At 35.4% G+C, this 25,036-nt stretch overlaps 1 protein-coding gene and 1 long non-coding RNA gene across 2 annotated transcripts; both read right to left on the bottom strand.

Annotated features, from left to right (window-relative positions):
• Positions 1 to 7,992: 7,992 nt before the first annotated feature.
• LOC120073543 (uncharacterized) lies at positions 7,993 to 10,760 on the bottom strand. The gene is made up of 5 exons (XM_039026378.2): positions 10,704 to 10,760; positions 10,306 to 10,587; positions 9,416 to 9,475; positions 8,757 to 8,887; positions 7,993 to 8,657 (listed from the first exon to the last, which is right to left on the bottom strand). The coding sequence occupies exons 1-5, from the start codon at positions 10,758 to 10,760 to the stop codon at positions 8,573 to 8,575; spliced, it is 615 nt and encodes a 204-aa protein (XP_038882306.2). The 3' UTR covers positions 7,993 to 8,572.
• A 4,750-nt stretch (positions 10,761 to 15,510) lies between these two features.
• On the bottom strand, positions 15,511 to 16,092 carry LOC150037243 (uncharacterized). Its single transcript, XR_016528806.1, has 2 exons — positions 16,022 to 16,092; positions 15,511 to 15,928 (listed from the first exon to the last, which is right to left on the bottom strand). It is a non-coding gene; the product is annotated as an uncharacterized LOC150037243 (long non-coding RNA).
• Between the last annotated feature and the right edge of the window lie 8,944 nt (positions 16,093 to 25,036).

The raw sequence follows: 25,036 nt of genomic DNA, 5'->3' as shown, positions 1-25,036 counted from the left end.
CTAATAGCAAATCTTGATTGTGATTTCTTTATTAAAACACATAGATATATTGGATTGTTTTGATATCCTTCTTTCAGTGAATATCAACTCATGGGATCCCTATAAGAAAAAGGGCTACGATAGCTTTTAAAAAAAATGCTATAATAGGTCTATTATAGCGTTTTATGTAAAGTTGTGACAACCAACGCTATTAGAAGTAGAAACTTTTTATAGCATTTAGCTACACTCTATGGAATGCTTGACTTTTTATAGCATTTTGTTAGTGCTATAAAGACAAACTTTAAATAGCATATTTGATCTTTCTAAAGTATAAGATAGAATTTTAAAAAAGCTATAAAGATATTTATATAGTCAAAATATGAGGTTATTATTTATCCATTATGGCATTTATTTGCAACTATAATTATTTATTTTATGAAGGCTATTATAAGCCTTAAAATGTATAAAAAAAAATATATATATTTTCATAGCTTTTATAAACTTTTTATACCTCTAAAGTTATTAGAGTATCTTTTATAGCTTTTTGAATATACTCATATTGCTATTATTGTGTTTTATATTTTGCTACACATTAAAAGACAAATTAACAAAATTTCTATAATCCACATCATCAAAATGCGTATATCTAAATAAACACTCATACAAGATTCATATTGTTAAGAAAAAGATATAGAAATAAATATCATACATTTGGAGATTAATATAATATAAACTTTATAAATTACAAAATATGTTGATATAAAAAATCAAATTAACTCCAACTTAATTGTGTTCATGGTCTCTAGACATTTCATGCATTGATAGGCCTTCACCAACTTATAAAAAGTCAATAAGTAATAAAAATGTAAGTAAGATTATTGAAATACAGAACTAAAAATATAAATAGATCGCAAAAGATCATAATAAAGTTACAAAGTTAAGATTTTACTTTTCATTCTCTAAATAGCCAAATAAGCTAAAAAATAACATGAAGACTAAAATACATAGTTGAAATATAAATAATGTGAATACATTCATTCATTACTCAAGATTTGTTAGAAATGGCAGGACCCTCAGAATGACGAACAGTAAACCGTCAAGGCACGACGGTCAATCAAAGAGCAAAACCTACAAAATAGAAACTCGTTAAGGCTGAGTCGCAGAGCTCGTTTCTTTAAGACGTTTCACGATTCTGCCCAAGTGTGCAAGCAGGTCTGAAAATTGCCACATTGTCTCCAGGATAAAACAGCCAAATGAAAACCGATCGAAAATGCACCGTTACCGACCGGAACATACACCCTTTCTAAACTTACTGCTCAGAATGCTAAGATGGAGTATGAGAAGAAGATGAAGTGGGAAAATGAATAAATGAATTATGTATCTCAAATTGCTGAAGGTCTCGCCTTTTATAGGCCTTTAGTGTCGAACTGTAGGGAGCGAGAAGGCCGCTCCGCCACAGAACGTGCGCGGACGATATGGAACGGGATGGGCAGCACAGACTGTACGAAAGGGCGAACGAAACGGAACAGGATGGGCGGACGAAACGCGCGGACAAACGGACCGTTTCCTCCTTTTTTCGGTTAAATAATAATAATAATAATAAAATATTTTTTTTATTAAAAAAAATTATCACACACGCGTGCGCCTTGCCACGCCCGTCCACCGAACCTACATTGGTCTATTTCCTCAATCCATCCAAAACATAGGTACTCCTTGGGCCCAAACCCAAAACACAAGGTTGGAGTACATAAAGAATACTTCCAACACTAAATTTTTCAATGTGGGATTCTCCAACCAAAAATGTTGGTTCCCTATAGTTTTGAAAGTTAAATTTTCACCCAACAATCCTCCACTTGGAAATTTAAACAAAACGAAAAGAGAGAAAAGATTTTCATCGAGTAGTTTCAGTCTATACAACACAGTGCATAAGCAAAGGTATCTTACGACTTGAACCTTTACATAGTGTAGTTGATTCATAATATACTAGAGTAACCCTTGGTTCTGAACTCTATCTCTAATAACATCTCACACAGAGTGTTATTATGGTGTAGTACGAAAGCCCGTGCTTTTAAGGCCTAGCACGTGAATCCCAGTTTAGTGAATGCTCTAGAGAGTTTACCTAAAAACTCCATAGGAAGCAGCCCTCACTTCCACATTCACACAAGTGAGTCTATCAAGGGTAGTCCTATAGCTAGGTACCGTACTTGTCATCAAGTATAGATCTTATTAAGAACTGAGTTCAACCTTTCTTACGCTTCAGGATATCATGCTCAGACTTTAAGTTATAGGAATGGAACTCTGTGTTTGGTTTAGCATGATTCACTATATATCACTCGTGATCAGTTATTACCCGTTGAACCTGTTTCTTGGGATCTCCAGTCTACAGGTTAGGTTTTCCTCACTGTGATTCATCTTTCGATAGGCATGAGTCCCATCCTTTCTGAAGTTCTGAAAACCTTTTCTCTGGCCATTCCTTTCGTCAAAGGATCTGCCAAATTTTCATTAGTTCATATGTGATCCACTCTAACTGCACCAGTAATGAGAAACTCTCTAATGGTACTGTACTTACGACGTATTTGACGTCTCTTTCCGTTGTAGTAACGGTTTTGAACTTTTGCGATTGTTGCAGTACTATTGCAATGGATCAATATGGTTGGTACCAGCTTTTCCCATAAGGGAATCTCTGATAACAGACTTCTAAGCTAGCCTGCTTCTTCACTAACTGTCGCTAGTGCTATCATTTCTGACTCTATCGTAGATTGGGCTAAAATAGTCTGTTTCTTGGACTTCCAAGAGACAACTCCACCAGTTATATTAAAAATATAGCCACTTGTAGCCTTTGAATCATCCTAAAGAGATTCCAATCAGTATCGCTGAACCCTTTTAGGACAGTGGGAAACTTTTGATAATGGTATCCTAGGTTTTGGGTTTTCTTTAAGTATCTTATGACCCTTTCTATAGTATTCCAATGCTCTTTACTAGGTCTGCTTGTAAACCTGCAAAGTAATCCTACAACATAAACTATGTCAGGCCTAGTGCAGGTGGCAGCGTATCTAAGACTGTCTATGATGCTCGCATACTCAAATTGATTAACACTGTCACCAGTGTTCTTGAACAACTTGACACTAGGGTCATAAGAAGTACAGGCTCGTTTATACTCAAAGTAATTATATTTCTTTAGAATCTTTTCTATATAATGAGATTGATCCAAAGAAATTCCATTTTCAGACCTATTTACTTTTATGCCTAAGATTACACTAGCTTCTCCTAAATCGTTCATGTCGAAGTTCACACTCAATATTGATTTTACATCATTTATGACGTGCAAGTTCGACTTAAAGATCAATAAATCATCTACATATAGAAACAAGATAGTGCAGAGGTTATTATCAAACTTATAGTAAATGCATTTGTCACTTTCATTGACCTTGAAACCTTTAGATAGGATAAGGTTGTCAAATTTTTCATGCCATTGTTTAGGAGCTTGTTTTAGTCCATTAGAGAGATTTATCTAATTTACGCACCTTATTTTCTTGACCATGGACAACAAAACCCTCAAGTTGTTCCATGTAAATCTCTTCTTCAAGTTCACCATTTAGGAAAGCGATTTTTACATCCATCTGATGTACTACGAGGTTATAAAGGGCAGCGAGAGAGAACAAGACACGGATAGAGGTAATTCTAGTGATAGGGGAGAAGGTGTCAAAGAAATCTACGTTTTCTCTCTGTCTAAAGCCCTTCGCTACTAACTTGGCTTTAAATTTGTCGACAGTCCCGTTAGGTCTAAGTTTCCTCCTTAAGATCCATTTGCACCCTATTGCCTTACATCTTGGGGGTAGATCTACTAAGTGCCAAGTCCTATTTGACTTAAGTGAGTCCATCTCATCATTTATGGCTTCTTTCCATAGGTTGGCATCTACTGAGGACAGGGCAGCTCTTAGATCTTTAGGGTATTCTTCTACATTGTAGGTCAGGAAGTCATTTCCGAAATATTTGGCGGTTCTAGCTCTTTTGCTTCTTCTAGGTTTTGGGTCAATTTCCTCTCTAGGGTTAGAATTTCTAACTAGGGTTATACCACTTGATCCAAAGCCCCCACTATTCCTTGATTTAAAAGGAAACCAATCTTCAAAGAAGTTGGCATCGTTTGACTCAATGATCACTTGGTTCACTAGATCATAGAACCTGTAGGCTTTACTATTTAAGGCATAACCTATAAAGACATACTCGTAAGCTCTACTAGCCAACTTTCTCCTTTTTGGGTCAAGAATCCTTACAAAGGCTAAACGACCCCATGTTCTAAAGTAGGACAAGTTTGGTTTCTTATTCTTGAGAATTTCGTAAGGTGAAGTTTTATTTTTAGTTTTTGGGATTCTATTTAGGACATAACACACGGTAAGGATGATTTCATCCCACCAATAAGACGTGGCTCCTGAGCTAAGTAAAATAGCAACTACTAGCTCAGCTAAAGTTCTATTTTTCCTTTTGGCTTTTTCGTTCATTTTAGGAGAATAAAGTGCGGTCTTTTCGTGTATTATTCCATGTGAGTTAAAGAATTCATTAAAATTGTCCGAGTCGTACTCGGTTCCCCTATCACTATGAAGTCTTTTAACCTTTCTATTAAACTGATTCTCTATTTCAGAAACAAAAAGTTTGAAGGCATCAAAAGCATCGCTTTTGTTTTTCAGCAAGTATACAAAAGTAAAATCAAAGCAATCATCAATAAAAGTAATGAAATATCTTTTACTGTTCCTAGTCAATATGCCATCAAATTCACAGATATCAAAATGAATCAAATCTAGAGGCTTAGAATTCCTAAGTACAGATTTATGCGGAGTTTTAGTAATTTTAGCCTGACTACGATATTCGCATTTATCAAAATCATTCGTGGATAACTTAGGTATCATTTCCAGCCTAATCATGTTACTAATTAAATTTTTATTCACATGATAGAGTCTAGCATGCCAAATATTCGTAGAACACAACATATACACAGAAGATTTCATTTTATTAAAGTCTAAATTTAATTTAAACATTCCCTCAGTTGCATACCTTTTCCTTACAAATACATTATTTTTGGTAAGGGTATAAAGGTCTGCCCCTATAGTTTGAGTAAACCCGGCTTTGTTGAGGAGATAGCTCGAAACCAAATTCTTTCGTATCTTCGGAGTATGCAGAACGTCCTTCAATGTGAGGGTCTTCCCAGAGGTAAACTTCAGTTCCACCTCGCCGGTTCCAGCAACTTTCGTAGAGTGGTGATCTCTCAACAAAATATTCTTATCCTTAGTTTCAATATAAGTTTTAAATAGACTAAGGTCGTGATAGACATGGCGCGTTACGCCAGTGTCTATCCACCACCCTTCACAACCACCGATCACACTTACTTCTATGATCATGGCGACTAACGGTTCTTCTGTTAGGTTCGCCTGACCAGTAGGACGATGCCTGTTCCTACAGTTCCTAGCCATGTGTCCAAGTTTATTACAGTTAAAGCAGAGGAATTGTACCATTTCTCCTGAGGGGGGCTTTTGTTTTTTCTGTTGGTTCTGGTTGTTGGAGCCACAATTCTGACCTTTCCTCTTTGTCCCCTTAGATTTTTTGTCAGGTTTTACCATGGCAGAGATGGGTTTCCGAGGTATTGCGTTCACCTCCTTCCTCTGGTCCTGCTTTCGGGCTTCCTTGGGTTATAAGACTCTCCAAAGAGAACTTCTTGGTCTTATGCCTCAAAGTGTTCTTAAAGTCCTTCCACAAAGGGGGCAGTTTATCAATAATAACAGTAACTTGGAATTGTTCGTCTAGAGGCATACCTTCAGTAATTATCTCGTGGGCTATCTTCTGGAGTTCATGGGATTGGGCCTCCATGGATTTTTCATCCGTCATCTGGAACTTGAGATAACGGCTAACCACATATTTCTTCGACCCGGCCTCCTTGGTGTCATACTTCTTTTGTAGGGCATCCTAGACCTCCTTCCCTGTCTTCATTGTACTGTAGTAGTCATACAGATCATCAGTCAAACTATTTAAAATGAAATTCTTACATAGAAAGTCTTTCTCCTCCCAGTCAGTAGCTTCTTTTATCTGTTGTTCAGTTGGTTCTTCTAAAGGGACGATCGGCTTAGCGCTGGTACAAGCTTCAGCAACTTTCTTGACAGTGAGGAAGAACAGCATCTTTTGCTTCCACTGCTTGAAGTTCGCTCCTTCGAACCAGAATGGACGGTTGAGGTCAGATATCATAATGTTATTGTTGCTACTGAGGGCCATTGATGATGTGGAAACATCACGGCAAGACCCTTAGAACGATGAACAGTAAATCGTCAAGGCACGGCGATCAATTGAAGAGTAAAACCTGCAAAACAAAAACTTGTTAAGGCTGAGTCACGGAACTCACTCTCTTTAAGAAGTTTTGCAGTTCTGTCCAAGTATGCAAGCAGGTCTGAAAATTGCCACGTCGTCCTCAGGATAAAACAACCAAATGAAAACCGATCAAAAATGCACAGTTACCGACCGGAACATACACCCTTTCTAGACTTACTGCTCGGAATGCTAAGATGGAGGAGGAGAGGAAGATGAAGTGGGAAAATGAAGAAATGAATTATGTATCTCGAACTGCTGAAGGCCTTACCTTTTATAGACCTTCAGCGTCTAACTGTAGGGAGCGAGAAGGGCGGACGGGATGGGCGGCGCGGACGGTACAGAAGGGTGGACGAAACCAAAGAAGACTTCCAACACCAAATTTTCTAATGTGGGATTCTCCAACCAAAAAAGTTGGTTCCCTCTAGTTTTGAAAGTTAAATTTTCACCCAACAAGATTTCATAAAATCTAGAAATGATCATCTCCACTAACGGAAGCTCGAATTCCAAAACTCGAAGTGAAGAGCAAAACTCTACACAAAAGCAAACTTATGAATTAATAGATATATCATAAATAAAACATTGCAAGACACATTCAAGAATTTTGAGGGAGAAAAATAACAAACAATAAGCAAAATCTTCATCTCAACAAACAAAGCTAAATAAAATTTCTTGAAAGACTTCAACAAGAAACATTTATCACACCTCTTTTAATTTAACGGTTGTTCAACTGAAAATATTATAAACAAATAGGTCACTGAGTACTCTTTGATCTCCAAAATCTTGTAAGAGATAAGGAAACAAAAGAGATTATAGCCAAAAAGAAAAAACTAGAAGAAAACTCTTATAGGTTAAACACTAAAAAGATATAATCAATAAAATTCGACAAGATTGTAACCTTGCTTGAGTCTGTTTGAAAGGATTTAGACAACAATATAGACATGAAAATGACAATGAAATTTAACATAAGAACCTTCACAAAAGTTTTCTCTTTATGACTTTGAAACTCAACAAAACACGTAAAAATTATCCAGTAACGAAAACCCACTGAAAGTCCCGTATCGAATTTAAAAGACCTATCACACAAAACCTCCCAGAAAGAAGTAGTTGTTGGTCACATTCGGTAACATTGATAAGAAAAATACAGTGAAGCTATAGATATAATATCAAAGAACATATGTTTAGCACACCCATTTTGCAATTGAATACTCAAATATCATACTAGAATAAACGTATACGATATATCTCAGCTATCAAATCATTCTACTTGCTAAATCAAACACAGATCCCAACTCGATGCATAAATTCTAGAAGGAAAAAGGTTTGTAGGATTAAAGTAGAGAACATAAAATTAGTAACTAAATTTGGGGAAAATGCAGTTGGGTACTTTGCTTGTTGAATCAAAATAATAAGGGAGTGAAATTGAATTCATAGCTCTGTATTGAGCTTACCCAGAAAACAAATCGAGCCACGGATGACCAAATTGCAGTAAATAAAAGAAAAAAGATGTGTTGAATTCAGTCGAACACATAAATTATTGGTTACATGTAAGAGAAATAAGTAACTAATAGAAAGCATAATGGAGAAAAGGGAGCTTTTATTTTGATGGCTTGCAATGGAAAGAGATGCAAAGAGATAAGAGTGTCAAAAGGGAACTTGCAGTTGATTAAATATCGGAGAGATTCCTTTTATATATATATAAAGCAAAGGACCTTCATTAATTACTTCTTCACAATGCAATAATTATATTTATGAGACAAAATATTACCTTCTAATACCATCTATACCATAGCAATAAGAATAATCATATAGCTTTGTTTTGATGTTTGTTATATAATTGTTAAACAGAAGTGAATTTAACCTAACTATCTTTAAATATTTTGAATAACTAATTTGTAGAGAGAGAGCAATTGTAATGGAGTGATCACACTATCTTGAAGCAATCTTGAATAAAAAAATAAAACTCCATCAGCTTCTTCGTGGACGTAGGTCTCCCTTGGCTGAATCACATAAACGATCATGTTCATCTTCGTCTTCTTATCGTCTTCCTCTTTCGTATACCCCCTGACCCAAACGATCGTGTAGCTTTAGCAAACGATCGTTTAGCTTTTACCCAACGATCGTTTACTTCTACAAGCCTCATCGTGTAGACGACCATCGTTTAGACGACCCTCGTCTAGATGACCTCAGTAAAGCTTCATCGTCTAGACGACTCCTGCCTTATCATCTAGTCGCTTTACCTCCATCACCTAGACGATCGAAGACTCCTCGCCCCAGCGAATTCCAGCAGCCTCATGGCGTTCCTCTTTTCTTTTCTCTCGATTCTTTCTCTGCAAAAGGAAAAGAAAAGATTAGTCAATCGAAGGGTTTTTCCAGCAGAAGTTTGTGGTTCTAATCTCAGCCATTGAAGTGTAAGGCCGAGATCGTACATCACATGGTTTGTACATCCTATACGCGACCTAGCGTTTGTGTGAAGCATCGAGGGGTATCCGATAGTCGTGTAAGGGTCATCGTTCACTCTAGGCCCAAAAAGACTTTGCATATCCGTCCTGCTTTCTACCTGCTTTCCGTATATCAAGCCCAACAATAATATTATGAAGAACCTGCCGTGCAAAATATTGGGCGGGCTAAACATGTTGATCAATGGATGTCGTCATATTGTTTTCAAAGGATTCAATTTACTAATAACATGTAGAATAAGAATAATTATCCGTTTTGCCAATACCGTCTATACCACAGCAATCAAATGAATCAAGAATTGAAGTACAAAGACGATAGAAAAAGTAAAATGCAAAATTTAAACCATGAGAAAATTCCAAGACAAGGAAGAGTAAAGATCGTTGAAGAGATTTGTGAGATTGTAAAGGTAAACAAATACTCCAAATAAAAAGCAAAATAAAAAATACAGTATAACTCAATGGTACATATTCATATGTAGAATTAATAGTCACTCCCTTTTCTAACTTGAACTATAGCATACAATATTTAAGAGATACAAAAACAAACTTAAAAGTGCTTTTATAATATTCAAATGTTAATTCACACGATGGTTTCTCAAAGCAAAAGGCCACAAGTCTAAAGAGCTTACAATGATTTGACCTTCAATCCTCAGGTCCTGCTCAAAAAGCCATATTTGAATTCGAGCTTTCTGTACAAATTTGAAATATGAAGACAAAAGCAAGTAGCATCAAAGAAAGAACACACAAATTTCACTATAAAAAAGCATAAACTTGGTCTAAAAACAACATAAATTGTTATCACAAAGCTGGTTGAGTTCTTTGGTCAAAATTGGAGCTTTGCAATAGAAGAAACCTAATAGAAAATGTCAAAATCACGATAGTTGAAATCAACCAGCCTATCTTTGCACCACAGAGGCAGAAGACACCCCTCAACAAAGAGATTCTCGAGGGGTTTAAGGTTGGTGAGCCTTTAGAGGTAGAAGACATCCCCAATAAAGAGATACAAAAAGCCCGTGAAACTTGAAGATACATAATAGCAAACAATGGCTAATCATTTTACTCGGTCCTCAATTTCCCTCCAATTTTCATTTACACCCAAATATGCTTTAGCATCAAACCAGAATTTCTAAGCCAACCAATATACCAATGAGTAGACAGTTGACAATTTTCTTTCCTAAAAGGATTTTAAAAGCAATTGAGAAAATGGCAGTAGACTCTTCGTTCTGTGTTATCTTATAAAACTAAGTGAAAAAATGGTGCTAAAATTACCTCTCCATGAACTTTTTAAAAATCTCAAAAATCTTCTCTCTCAAGTCATTAAAGTTCAGTTTTATCTAATTCTTTGTATTCTTAATACTCCACTTTACATATGAGTTTGAATATTGATTCATTTCATAAAATCCAATAACTTGACTCAGACTTCTTAAGATTCAAGCATCATGGGTAAATAAATTTCATGCCAAAAACTTAATGGTATTCCAGATCAACTAAGAAAACTCGAAGGAACCCAAAACCTTACCCATTGCACAACACCGGAACCGGTGGTGACTGTGATCGGAGACGTGCAAGGAAAGTAGCACGGTAGTGGCTGCAAGCAGTAACTGAGAGAGTGTGAGTGCCGAGGGAGAGAGAAAAAGAGAGAAAAAAAGGAGAGAGAGAGAGGGAACCCCCCTCGTGGATGGTGCTGCAACTGACGGAGACGGGAGATTGGCCGGCGATGGAGAGCGGGCAAAAAGATTGAACTTTGAAGGGAGTAGAAATGAAAAATGGCGGGAATGAGAGCAAATGCCAAGTGAAAAGACTAAACTTTCCGCATTTTTCATTTTTCATTTTTCATCATATTTGAGTGCGCGCACAAATTTTTTAAAAAAACCAAAACTTTCCGCTTCTCTCTCTCTTTCATAGCGCCTTTTTAACAATGTCATATTGAAAAGCTATCTTAAGGTACATTTGTTGCAATAGATTGTACTCCATCGTCTTAATTGTTTCATATTGTTTCAATTCATATAGTGATTTCCGTAACTTTATTAAATACAATTCTTGAGAACTTAATTTGTATGTTTCAGAAATCTTAAATCTTTTTGGAATTTTCATATAAATATCATTACTAAGAGATTTATATAAATATGTCGTGACTACATCCATTAGATGTATGTCCAGACTTTCTTACACAATCAGACCAATTAAATATCTTAGTGTAATTACATCCACCACTGGAGAATATGTCTTCTCATAATCAATATCATGTCTTTGTGAAAAACCTTGTGCAACTAGTCTTGTTTTATATCTTGTGACCTCATTGTTTTCATTTCTTTTACTCACAAATACTCATTTATATCCCATAGGTTTGACACCTTCTGTTGTTTAGACTACTAGTCCAAAAATCTGACGTTTTAAAAGTAAATTTAATTATGCCCTGATTGTTTATTTTCTCTTAAGTCAATCTTTTCTATGTTAACATTCATCAACATATTTTAGTTCAAGATCCTCATTTTTAGATATAATATCAAGAGCAACAATATACGAAACAATTATTGAGGTTGATGCCCTAAATCTTGTGGGTCTTGCAGTTTGTAATTGTTTTATAGAAACGCTTTATTTAATAAAATAAGAGGTATTTCATTGGACATTTAGTTGCATTAATCCAAAATCCATGATTATCTTCTATAACTTAAATATGTATATAGAGACATACAGGTGGATCATGGTTAAATGATAACCTAAACAGTCTAAAGTAGATGGATAAAGTTGGGTACCTCATCTTGATGACACTACGAATACGATCCATTTTGTAGTTGTTACAATTGTTGTAAAGTATTATAAATGATATGATCTTGATCATTCATATGAAGACATGTGAGCGAAGGTATTTTATACAAAGAGTTTGCATAAGACTCGACCATAAAATGAATAGTTTCTATATATAACATCGTTGTTAGAGGAGACTTACATTTCACCAATATGACCATGGGTAACTTGACATGAACTCTTGTATATGAAGGCGGTCCTTTGATTTATGAGAGTGGCCGGTTTCGCCAACTCAATATGCCTACTATTTTAGAGATTCGTCTAGTTGGGAGCTGGGAATACAGCCACACAAGAACGAATTCACTTCTTCTTTATAGTTAGAGAAAGTAGAGAAATTGCTCTCTTAAGGGCTGATTCCAAGGCTTAAACAATGTGGTGTCACACTCTCTCCTTGCTTGAGAGGGGTTAGGTTATAGTTGGACTATAACTTATTGTTCATTAGAGGGGTCAATGGTACTTAAGAAGTTCAATGGTACTTAAGGAGTTAGATGTAACTACAGGGGCAAAACAGTAATTTTGGTCTATTTTTACTTACGAGCAATTTGTGAAGGGTCGATGCGTTGTTGATTGGTTATATCCAATTGACACATAAATATATTTATAGTGCGAAGAGTGCAACTATCGGTCTTTAGTGGAATGACCGACAATTAATGAAAGTTGATTAATTTAATCAAAGAGTTTAATTAATTAATCGAGTACCATTGGAACTTCAAAATATAGATCCATAAGTAGATATGTCCACGGGGCGGGGCGGGGATGCCATTCCCCATCCCCATCCCCACTCCCCATTTCATTCCCCATCCTCGTGAAATTTTCCACGGGGATCAGGGCAGGGATTCCCTATGGGGAATTCGCGGGGATCGGGTTCCCTGTGGGGAATTTTTTCTTGTTAGTTTTTTTTTTTGTAAAAAAATAATTAATTTAAATTGAGCAAATTTTAATTAAATAATTAACTTTATCACTAATTTTTTTTATTATGGTTAGTTTTATATGAAAATTTGAATTTAAAGATAAATTACTCAAATTTTGGCCTAAAAAAGCTAATTAATTTTTTTTAGTGGAAAGAAATAAATATAAATCAAATTATTTACATATATAATCTAAATTTAAACATTCAATTTAAACATATTCATTATGTTTCCCAATAAATAATCAAATTTGAAATTTAAATGTAATATTTATATAATAATAATAATATAACATTAGATAACTATACTAAATAAATATGTAAAAGCTAATTGGGGCAGGGACGGGGAAGGGGGCGGGGTCGGGGCTGAGGATGGGGACGGGGAATGCATTCCCCGTCCCCGTCCTTGTTTAGCTACAAAAAAGTTTTCCCCCACTCTCTCCCTCATTCCTCGCCTAATCGGGGAATCCCCGTCCCCATGGGGAAATTGGACATCTCTATCCATAAGGTTTCATCGTTAGCTCATTTAGGATAAGTGAAAATCGAATTAATTTGAATTGTTTAAATTAATAAAGGAGATTTTATATAAGATATGATTATGAGATATAACGTAATGTATATGATACACAATAATATAAAGATTTATTTGAGAGAAAAATAATTATTTGAATATGATTCAAATATTAATATGAATTTGATCCATATTAAATATTGTTAATTAAATGAGAGAATGTGTTTTATTTATCTATATATATATTAATTAAAAAAGAACTAGTTTTTGTGTTTAATTAAATATTTTTTAATTAGAGAATTGGTTTTAAATAATCTTTTCTCTTTCATATTCTAATTGGCATAGGAAAGATGAATGAATTTGTTAATTTATATATATTTATTAATTAAAGAAAAATGGATTTGTTCTTTCATCTTCCTCCCGCCCACTTATAAATACATCTAAAGTGTGTAGATTTTGGTGTGCTTGTGATATTGTCTTGTTCTCTCAAATTATTTCCTTCAAATCCTTTCTCCAAATTAATCTTGAAGTCCACAACTCTCATCGATTATCTACCCCGAGAATCACGAGATTTATACGTGGTGGTGTTCGATTGATTGCTGTGTTTTTACGATCAAAGTGTTCGTTGTGTTCGAGTTCCAGAAAGGAATTGAGAAGAGATTAGTCTTCAAGAGTATGTGACTTCTGAATCTCTTTTTCCAATGTAATTTCTACACAAATATATGCCTAATAGATCTTGTATATCTTGTTTCAATCTTTTATAATTTCTGTATGTTACGTTAAATTAGAATTCGAACGCTACCATTTTCGCAATGGATACTCGCGTATCCTTTCAATTGCTATCAGAGCAAGCGTTTCATTGTAATTTAAATTTTTGTACGAATTAAATTATAGAGTAATGATGGGATTTAGATTCTGCATAGAAGTATTTTGAATATGGTTTGCTCATTTTGATGTTTTCGGGATTGATTTTAGTTTTTATGCCATTTTTTATTCGATATGTAAAGGGTTCGTTGTTTTGGTTCATTCGTATATCTAGTCTGGGTTGTTCGTGACAATTTTCCAGCTTATATTTGGTTGAAAGTGGAGCAAGAATCGAGAATTATGGATGAACGGGTGGAGAACTGCAAGCATTATGCCTTACAGCGTCAAACTTCAACATTGCAACGTTGACCCAACACTATAGAGCAGAAGCTTCAGCATCGCAACACTCCAGTTGTAGTGTTGCAACGCTGCGAGCAGCTTAACGGTAAGCACTAAAGGGACACCAACGTCGCAATGCTAGGGAAGCATTTGAAGAGATGCACACGTTTCAACTTCCAATTCGGCGATTTGGTTCAAGTGATTTTTTTTTAGTTTTTTTTTAATAATTTAGTTTTATTTCATTTTTGTTTAATTAAATTAATATAATAGTTATATTCATTTAATTAAAGGTTTATGAAGTCAATCCCGGTCCAAATTGATGCTTTTATTTATGCATTTGATGTATGATTATTTTATTTTGATATGTGTCATAATGTATGTCATATAAAATAATCCCACCATAGGATATACATATGTTCATGCATTTATTTTAATATAAATATTATATTATATTATTGCATGATGTATTAAGCATGTTCATGCATCATGTTTATGCTTTTATGTATGTGTGTGTGTATCTATATATATGTATGTATATATATATATATATACACATTACTTTAATATATAAGTGTTATGTATGTAATGTGATGTAAAAGGAATTGCATGCTAACAAAGGTTTAATTTTTTTAAAAAAACTAGTTTAAAATTGATTTCATATTAGACCTATATTTAATAATTTTCTAATTTGATTAGAAATTGGTTTAATCTTGTAATTCAGTTTAATACGATTAAATTGATTTTACATAAGAGATTAAATTTGTAACAAATATATCTATAAGGAACGTTTGTCTAAGAACAATTCTGCCTAGATTGGGGTATTTAAGCTAACGGAAACGGAACACCCCTACTTGGAAACTGACTTGGAAGGTGAATTAAATAGATTTGTTACAAGCATGCAATGAGTGATTCATGTTTGTTAAAATGTTTAATAAACATAAATCAATATTATTAAACTATCCAACATAAATCTTACTTTGGGCAAATTTAACAAACATAGTAAAATTATTAGTCGATTTTTTTAAGTTGATCAACCTTAGGTAAAATACTTGGTGGGAGAAAAATTGGTAGGGTTGGCAACGGAGTCGGGGTGGGGGGAATTCACTCCCATCCCTGCTCCTGTCTCCACCATTTGAAGGCGAGGACGAGGGTAGGGATTCTCTGTCAGGGAAACGGGGTCCCCACAGGGATTCCCTTATTCGTTCCCTGCGGGGATTCCTCTATTACTTCCTCGCTGAGATTCCTCTATTACGTCCTCGCTGAGATTCCTTTATTAACTTTTTTTTAATTCGAGTCACTTTATTTAAACTTTCAATAGTCCACAAAAAATAAATAAAATTTAATAGACTAATCCATGAAATAAACACAATTTAGAAGCTCACAAATCCATTAAATAAATTTACAACTTGTGTTAAAAAAAAGTTCGAATAAAACTTGGAAGTCAATTAAATTCAAATGTCTTATACAATTAAAAATACAACCACAATCATAAATTGCCCGTCTTTCTCTTTTTACCGATGACTTTACGTTCAAATTTTTCTCCTTTCTCGACATTATCACATCCTTAGTTGTGTGTATTATTCTTATATTTAAAATATAATTAACAAATAATGTCACAAAAAAAATAACTAGACAATAAGCGTGAAAAAATGTCATAAAAAATAATGTTAATCATTGAGCATATCTCAGTCACCACTCCATCTTCATCAGAGTCATTTGCATCTTCTAAAACAGTTGCTAAATGTTTAACCATTTATTTTTCCGTGCTAGTACCTTATGTTGTAACATATTTATAATACAAAAAAAATATTTATTAATATATTAAATGTTAAAAATAGGTAAAACAACATAAACAAACTAACATACCTGTCAAAACTTCAGTTGCAATCCAATTTTGAGCGCACATCAAAGCCTCTAGTCTATGTGGGCTTACAATCCTACCACAGGTACTAAAAGTAAACTTTGATGCAATACTAGATAAGGAGATGACTAATATGTCTCTAGCAATTTCTTGTAAAATAGAATACTTGACCCCATTTAACTTCCACCAACTAAGAATGTCAAAATCAGATGATGAGGTAAGACAGGTTCATCTAAATATGCATAACTATTGTTTCTGATTCATCTTATTGGAATTTGACACAAACAAATCATAATCATTAAAATCATCAAATTCTGTATTCTTTGATGTTTCATCCAAATTTTTAGAGCGACAATCATCACCTTCACTTTCATGCTTCAGATGATATTCTTTATCCAAATATGAACAATTTTTTTTAATCCTTTCCACCTCAAGAAAAAAAGTATCTCCACAAATTCTAGGGAAGTAAAACTCAATCAACTTCAATTTATAACAAGGATCTAAACTTGCAACTATGGCCATTACCCCATGAATATTCTTCCAATACTTATCAAACTTTGAAATCATATTTGAAGCCAAGTCTCTTATCTCTTGAAAGCTAGAATTTGTCCACTCAGAAATAGCCAATTTCAATTTACAAATTTTTGGGGAAAAATATTAGTAGTAGGATATTTGGATCCATAAGATATTTCAGTCACGTGATGAAATATTTTCAATTTCTCACATATCTCTTTTGCTAATACTCAATCTTGATCCAAAGGTAAACACTGTTACTTTGGTTATCGTTTTTTTAATCGATAAAAAACAACTTTGTACTTCAATGCAGTGGCTAACATAAAATATGTAGAATTCTACCTAGTACAACAATTAAGACTCAACATCTTACCATCATAAACATTCAACTGACAAGCAGTTTTCTCAAATTTCTTCTTCTTTTTTGGTGTATGCTACCCAAAAATCCACACTACTACGAACTCTTTCAATCCCATCTCCTATCACTGCCAACCCATCTTTCACAATTAAATTCATAATATGAGCACAACATCGCATATGAAATAAACACTCATCCAAATTAAGTTTTCAGACAGACTATCAACAAGCAACCATGGAGCCATTGTACTGCAATTATCTACTATTATGGATGACAATTTTTTTTTATCAATATTCCAATCTAAACAAACATTCCATTATTTCTTTATGAAGCCTCTCAGAAGTGTGTGGAGAAGGGACATATATAAACCTGATCATTTTGTTTCGCAAAACCAACTATCATTAACAAAATGTGCGGTGACAGCCATATAACCTTTTGTTTGGTGGTTAGAAGTCCACATGTCCGTTGTAAGGGCAATTTTTCTATTGATCTCATTCAACAATGTCATAGTTTTCAACTTCTTAATCTAGTAAATTTTCAAGATATCCTTCTTTATTGTGTTTCTTGACACCATCTTAAATAACGGTTGGATGACATTACAAAATTCCCTAAAACTCATGCTCAACTATTGAGAGAGGATATTCATGTTTGATTATCATCCTAGCTAATGCTTTTTATGCAGCTTCCCGATCTAAGTTATCTAAACCCAATATATTGTTTTTCTCTCTGTTAGGATTCAATAAGGATTGTTGTATGTGAAGGAGCTCTTATTCAAGAGTACCTACAAGCAGAAGCAGATCTTTCCAATTCATTGTGACAGAATTACCGCATATACATTCAAACATACTTTCATAATGCTAAAGGGATCAAGAAATCATACCAAATGAAGATTTCTTCTTCACAGGGAGTCTGAAGCCCAACCGTCTACCTCGAACAGTCACCACTCGGACAGAAGGAAACGGAGAAGACAACATCACTTAAAGCCCTCAGTATTCTTGGTGTGAGAATCCAAAGTGTGGGCTTTGTTCGGATTTGGTAGAGGGAAGGAGGAAGAGAGACCGTACACAACAATCAAGCAAGTGGGAGATGCGGTCGTCTATCGCATAGACAATATGCTTGATCATTTAGGTAAAATATACGATCATGTAGTAAAAGTAAGCGATCATCTAAATGATCGTACAGGAAAAGGTAAACGATCGTCTAAACGATCGTGTAGGAAAAGGGTGAGTGATTGTCCGAACGATCACGTAGAAAAAACTAAGTGATCGTCTATACGATCGTTAGTAAATATCAGAAGCTAACGATCGCTTAGGAAAAAGGTAAACGATAGTTTAGATAATAGCGCGTGATGGTGTAATCGGTATACGATCACTTAGCAATATCATATATGTAAACGATTATGGAGTCACTATCGTATAGACACTGATTTTCTAAACGATAACTCTATCTTTTTCAAAATACCCGCACATTCCAAGATCAACACACTGTTTTCTATTTATAATGCACTCATCCGTTTTTTAGAACGAAGAGGCACCTTCCCATTTCCTTTATAACCGTCCAATGAATGTGATCTTATCACATTCATAACTTATAAATTAATATCATATATTAATTATCATATTTTTTCTCTACTAGATATAAACCATATTTGTATCCAATTTTCTCCAAATACATAAAGTTAATTATATCATATTTAATTAACTCGTTATATTATATCATATATAATCGAACTCCCTCTTGTCAATTTGAACATTTCAAATTGACCCAAAAACTGACTCTCAACTTGTATCCAAGCTACCAAAGGGACCTTATGGACCTATGGCTCGAAGCTCCAACGATATGTGAATAGCTGACTAAACTCTTTAGTCATGATATCTACCATCCGTTAACTGACAGGCATTCCACTAAAGACCGATAGTTGAACTCGTCTTGTCATAGATATATTTCTATGTCCATTGGATAAAATCAATCATCAGTACGATGACCCTTCAGATGCTCGTAATTACAGCAGGCCAATTTACCATTTTGCTCTTATAATTACATCTTCCTCCTTAAGTACCACTGATTCTTCTAATGAACAATACAATATAGTCCTACTATGTGTGAACACCTCTCAGGCCATGAGAAGGTGTGTGGCGCCACATTGTTCAAGCCCTGGAATCAGCCCTTAAGAAAGCTATCTATCTACTTACCCCTGCCCTGGGGAAAGAGTGAATCCATCTTGTGTAGCTGAGTTCCCAACTCATAAATCAGACGAATCTCCAAAATGCAAATCAGACGAATCTCCAAAATGGTAGGTTTGAGTCGGCGTTCTGGCCACTCGCACCCATGCAAATCAAATGACCGCCCTCAATGGCAGGAGTTCCCAACTCACTCAGGATTGAGGTTATGATACCTATGGTCATCCTAGTGAAGTGAAGTCTCAGTTATGAACGGTGTTATATAACGAGAAGTTAACACTTCGTGGTCAGATCTTATACAAACTCTTTGTATAGAACGCCCCACTCACATGTCCCCTACACGAATGATCAGCATCAGACCATCTGTGACAAGTCACAACACTTGTGACCATTCCACAAAGTGGGCCGCATCCGTAGCATTACCAGATAAGGTTTTCCTCCTATATCTATATACTACAGACCATTTTGGTTATCACTCAAGACATGATCCACTTGTATGTCACCACATACATGCTTAAGTTACATACAGATAATTAGGGATATTAAGTTTATTGGTTTGTGGTAAAATCTAAATGTGCAAAGTTAAGTAGTGAAGTAAATATCATTTATATTATACATCACAAGTGTTCGTACAAAGTTTTTACAAACTAGTAGACACAAGATTTTAGGACACAAACCTCAACAGTATGTCCTTTTTTCCTTTATAAGGGCATATCTTGATATAGTCATGCAAATGTTTGATTTCATTTTTACTTTCACCCCTTAATTTTCATTTTCAATAATTGCAAACTGCCTTGTCTACTCCATTTGTTTTTTTGCTTCTTAAAATGATTCCAAACAACCGATGTCAATCTCCTATTTAAAGATCCATTTTCAGTGTCCTCCTCATCAAGAACAACACAATCATGGACATTCAAATTATCGTCATTTGAGGAGCATGAAGTTAAATTTGGGTTGAATTTGCACTACAAGAATTTTAGCCTTTAATGTCGGTTGAAAAAAGTGAAATCGAATGTATAATGTCGGTTTTGTTTTTTTTTTTTTTAAAAAAAGTGGATCTTTAATGTCGGTTTTAAACCGACATTAAAGACCTACTTAATTTTTTCCTCTTCACTCTCCCCCTATTTTCTATTTTCCCCCATTTTTTTTCATTTTTCCCTCTTCACTCTCCCCTTATTTTCTTTTTCCTCTCATTCTCACACTTCCCTCTTCAGACCCTCTTCTTTCTCACTTCTCTCTTTCAAATCCCTGCCAATGGGTTGCATAACCCGTGCCGTCGTGCAACCTGTGCAAGTCTGTCGTAGTGTAGATCTGACTTTCGTGCAGGTCTGTTCGTCGTGCAACCCGCGCCGCTGCACCCAGTCGCCCCGGATCTGAAGTCCAGATTTGAAGTCACCCGGATCCATGTGTCGCTGTTCTTCATTCGATCTGATCTGAAGATCTGAAGTTCGTCGTTCGTCCAAATCAGTATGCTCTTCTTCTCTTTCTTCTCTTAAACTCACATCAATTTTTGTTCTTATGTTACGCCTTTCAACTGTTTGTGTAAATGTCTTAATGTTACGCCTCTCAACTTTCCTCTCAGCGCTAGACGGTCGTGTAGATATGCGCAAGCACTGAAGATCGTCGATCGTGTAGGTGGGTACTAGACGATCGTATAGCAGATGTGCGGGCACTGGACAATCGTATAGCAGATGCGCAGGCGCTGGACGATCGTCGATCGTATAGGCGGGCGTTGGACGATCGTATAGCAAATGCGCGGATGCTAAGCGATAGACTACAGGATGGCGCTACGCGATGGGCATGAGTGCTAGACGATGAGCAGACACGTTGATTCGTGTGCCGCCGTTCGTTGTTCGATCTGAAGTCTAGATCTGATGATCTGAAGTTCGCCGTTCGTCATTCATCCAGATCAGTATACTCTTCTTCTCTTTCCTCTCTTAAACTCACAACAATTTTTGTTCTTATGTTACGCTTCTCAACTGTTTGTATAAAGGTCTCAATAAAAGCCAGCTGTGGTTTCACTTCAATATGTCTCTCTGCTCCTAGATTTGGGCCTACTTTTTATGTGTCTATAGCCTTTGAAATTCGATTTGATTAATGATTTTGTTGTATATGATACATTTGTTGAAGTATTGGCAAGAGGCGTTGCCAAGAGTTGCTCCTGCATTAGGTATGCGTGAGCAAGAGCAGTGAAAACGAAATGTTGAGCACAAGGCACTGGGTAGAGGATCATGTCGCAAATGGGTAGTGCTACACGATGAGGTAGGCGATCGTGTAGGCGGGTGCTGGACGATCCTGTAGTAATGCGGGGAGCTAAACGATGAGGTAGATGATCGTATAGCAGATGCGTGGAGCTAAGCGATGCGCTATACAATCGTGTAGATATGCGCGGGTGTTGGACGATCGTATAGCAGATGCGCGGGCACTAAGCGATAGACTACACGATGGCGCTACGCGATGGGCATGAGCGCTAGACGATAGCCGTGCTGCACTAAACGATGGGCAGACACACTACATGATAGGCGGAATGCTAAGCGATAGGTGATGATGTTAAACGATAGGCGAATGTATTAGATGATAAGGCGTCAGCGCTAAACGATGGGCGCGGTAGCTAAATGATAGCCTATGCACAAGATCGTTTACTAAATGATTGAGATACACGATGGGCCGCTGGAGGTAAACGATAGATGCAGGAACTAAACGATTGATTGGCTTGAGAACATGTGCATTATGCTAATTAAATACACTAAAAGAATGTTTGACTCACAGTTTTAAGAAGTATTAGTTGATGACTCACAGTTTTAAAAAAAAGATTCTCTCATTTATTCAACTATTGAGATTTCTTGTTTTGCAGGTGCAATAAAGGAGTAAAGATTTGGTATCGCAACCTCTTTATGCTTTTTCTTGGGGAACTCTAGTAAACAATTTTGCTTGAATGTACCATTTATACACATTCCCAATAAACACGGTTAGTTGAATATGAATTCTGATCATATTTTCACTTTCAATCCTTTGTCTTAAACCTTTTTTGTTTGTGATCCTTTGAATAACAGTGGTCAGACAAAAATGCCTATAACCAAGCACTACTAAAGCTGGGGGGAGGGGGTCTGTTCAAGAAGAATTATGAAGAGATCCATACTTACCAAGTGAAGAGGGACAGTAAACTCATAATGTTTGTAAAATCATAATATTTGTATTACTTGTAATTTGTGTGTTTCAAGGGTTGAATTATTGTACGACCTTTTAAATTATAATTTTATAGCAAAATTTGTGGATTAAATGTAATAGATTTGCAATCCATACATAAATAATATGTCATAGCCATAGCGTTCGATGATGATGTGTCATGTTATACTTTTTGACCAAAAAAATGGATTCGGCAACGAATTTTTTTTTAAAAAAGGGACCGATTCGGGCTTTAATGTCGGTTAAGAATTAAAAAAAAACACAGGCTTTAATGTTGGCTGGAAATTTCACTGAAGACCTTTAATGTCGGTTGCAACCGACATTGAAGGCTGTGTTATAGAAGCCCTTTAATGTCGGTTTAAAATCGACATTAAAGGCAACCGACATTAAAGGGCTTTAATAACACTGTCTTTAATGTTGGTTTAAAACCGACATTAAAGCTCAAATTTCTTCTAGTGTTAGTGTTGAATTTGGGGTTGGATTTGGGTTGTACTTGAAATTGGACTTGAAATAAGACTTGGAGAATCTTTATCTGTAGAAGGTGTGATAAAGACATTGTTTTTTGGAACCTAACAAGTTATACAAAATAAAGCAAAGATAAGCTTGTGAATGATACCTAATTTTAGTATTCTTTTTTCGGACCTATTTTTAAAGTCTATCTATATTTGAAGATATGATTCCAGATTTTTAAATTATAAACTTCTGAATAATACCTAATTTTAGTATTATTTGTTTGACCCAATTCTAAAGTCTATCTATATTTGAACCTAATTTTAAAGTCTATCTATATTTGGACCTAAACTCTCAAATTCATAATTTTTTTTTATTGTTTTAGTATTCAATTTTATAGAATTAATAAACTTACAATGGTTAAATTTTTAACCACCACCACCAATGTAACAAACTCAATAAATTCCAAATATATCAACAACAAATAATTTCATCATTTTAACAATAATTTAACAAACATATAAATTCAACATTTTAATAAATAAATACCCGATTAAAAAAATAGAGTTCGTAACTTACACTGAATGGCAGACGTGAAGTCGTGAAGTCGTGAATGGTGAAGGAGACTGAACGTTCAGATCCTACTTGAACGAACGCGAACAGCTTGAACGGACAGACCCGACTTGAACAAACGTTGACGTGAATAGCTTGAATGGACAATAGATCAGGCGTGAATGACTTAAACGCTCGCTGAAGGTTAAACGCTTGACAACAACGACTACAATGCTCGCTGACGCTAATTGTTGAAGATTCGAAGAAGAAGAACGACAGATCGGGCATGGGTTGATGCTGATTGTTAAAGATTTGAAGATTCGAAGAAGAAAAAGAATTTCGTTGACGTTAAATGGCTTGAAGATTCGAAGTAGGTTTGACATGAATGGCTTGAAGTTAAACACTCGCTGATTCCTGAAATTCGAAATTTTGAAAAAGGAAAACGATAGGGCATGGCCTGATTGTAGAGGCGGATTGCTTTGTTGAAAAAAAAAAACGTGTTAGTTTAGGTTTTTTAGGTTTGAGCTTGGGAGTTGGGCTTGGACTTTGAGCTTTTGGGTAGAAGTATTAGTTGGGAGTTGGACTTTAAGCTTTGGGCTTATATATTGTATATATCTAAATATATATTTAAAAATATAAATATAATTAATTGAGGTCGGGTTTTAATCGGGGTCAAAGTTGGGGTCAGGGACGAGGCAGGGATATCATCCCCATCCCCACTCTGTTTGACCCCATCCCTCGATCAAACCAAGGATTCTCCAACCCAATCGGGTCGGGGCTCGAGGGGAACCCGACCCTGCAGGTTTTTTTTGCCAACTTTAAAGTTGGGGTATACGATACTTCATCTTTCTTTTCATGTTTCTCCTTAAAAGTTCACACCATGGTATCTATGCTCGGTTTTGAGACATCTTTGCTTGTGTCCCCTACGGGTGGTATTTGCACAAGTCAATAACAAGGTGAATGGAGAGAATGTTTATAGTAAATGGGAAAGGGAAGTGTATCAACACATCCCATGGTTTCCTTCATTATTTTGAAGTAAACTTTCATGCTCGGCCTCAAGAAACCTTTGCTTGTGTCCCCCTACGGATGACATTTGCATGAATTTTTACTCAAACTCCAGAAATGGATAAGATTACTTTAGTTTTTGCCCCAATCGGTTTTTCTCTACGGTTGACTCATTGGGGCGGAACCCTAGAATCTAAAATGAGGGGTAACACTTACAAGAAAATGTTTAAGCAAGTTTATATTTTCTAGACCAAACAATGGTGACTAATAATTATAGGAATAAGAGTTATTCTTGTGTAATTATTAGTTGAGATTGTCTCAATTCGGTGAAGGGATAATCGATCACCCTACAATGACTTTTACCCTGCCCCACTGAATCATCATTGCAAAATATATGTCATATAGGGCAAATTAGAATTTTGATAAATTAATTGGTTAATGCATCAAATAACTAATATAAATAAATTGTATGGTTTCAGCAATTTTAAAATGATGAGTGCTACTTTAAACTTGCTTTCTGCTGATAAGTTAAATGAAGATAACTATACGAGCTGGAAAAATACTATTGACACGGTTCTCATTATTAATGACCTGCGATTCGTCCTAGTTGAGGAATGTCCTCAAGCCCCAGTTGCCAATGCAACCCGAAATGCTAGAGAGGCAGATGAGGGATAAGTAAAAGTGAATGAAAAAGCCTGAGTATATATCTTGACCAACTTGTCTGAAGTTTTAGCCAAGAAGCATGAGCCCATGCTCACTACTTGTGAGATCATTGA

Source organism: Benincasa hispida, chromosome 3 (assembly GCF_027475165.1).
Source record: "Benincasa hispida cultivar pf3 chromosome 3, pf3_genome.v1.1, whole genome shotgun sequence".
NCBI classification, from domain to species: Eukaryota; Viridiplantae; Streptophyta; class Magnoliopsida; order Cucurbitales; family Cucurbitaceae; genus Benincasa; species Benincasa hispida.
Note: the sequence above shows the minus strand (reverse complement) of the source record. Positions and strands in the feature narration are given on the sequence as shown.

What these genes read in the sequence shown, in the direction of transcription:
- LOC120073543 (XM_039026378.2), bottom strand. Translation starts at nt 10,760, where the DNA reads ATGGAGTACAATCTATTGCAACAAATGTACCTTAAGATAGCTTTTCAA. An exon ending in TAGCTTTTCAATATGACATT is followed by an intron (nt 10,588 to 10,703) that starts GTTAAAAAGGCG and finishes CGGAAAGTTTAG; the next exon opens with TCTTTTCACTTGGCATTTGC. An exon ending in GGATTGAAGGTCAAATCATT is followed by an intron (nt 8,888 to 9,415) that starts GTAAGCTCTTTA and finishes TACGGAAAGCAG; the next exon opens with GTAGAAAGCAGGACGGATAT.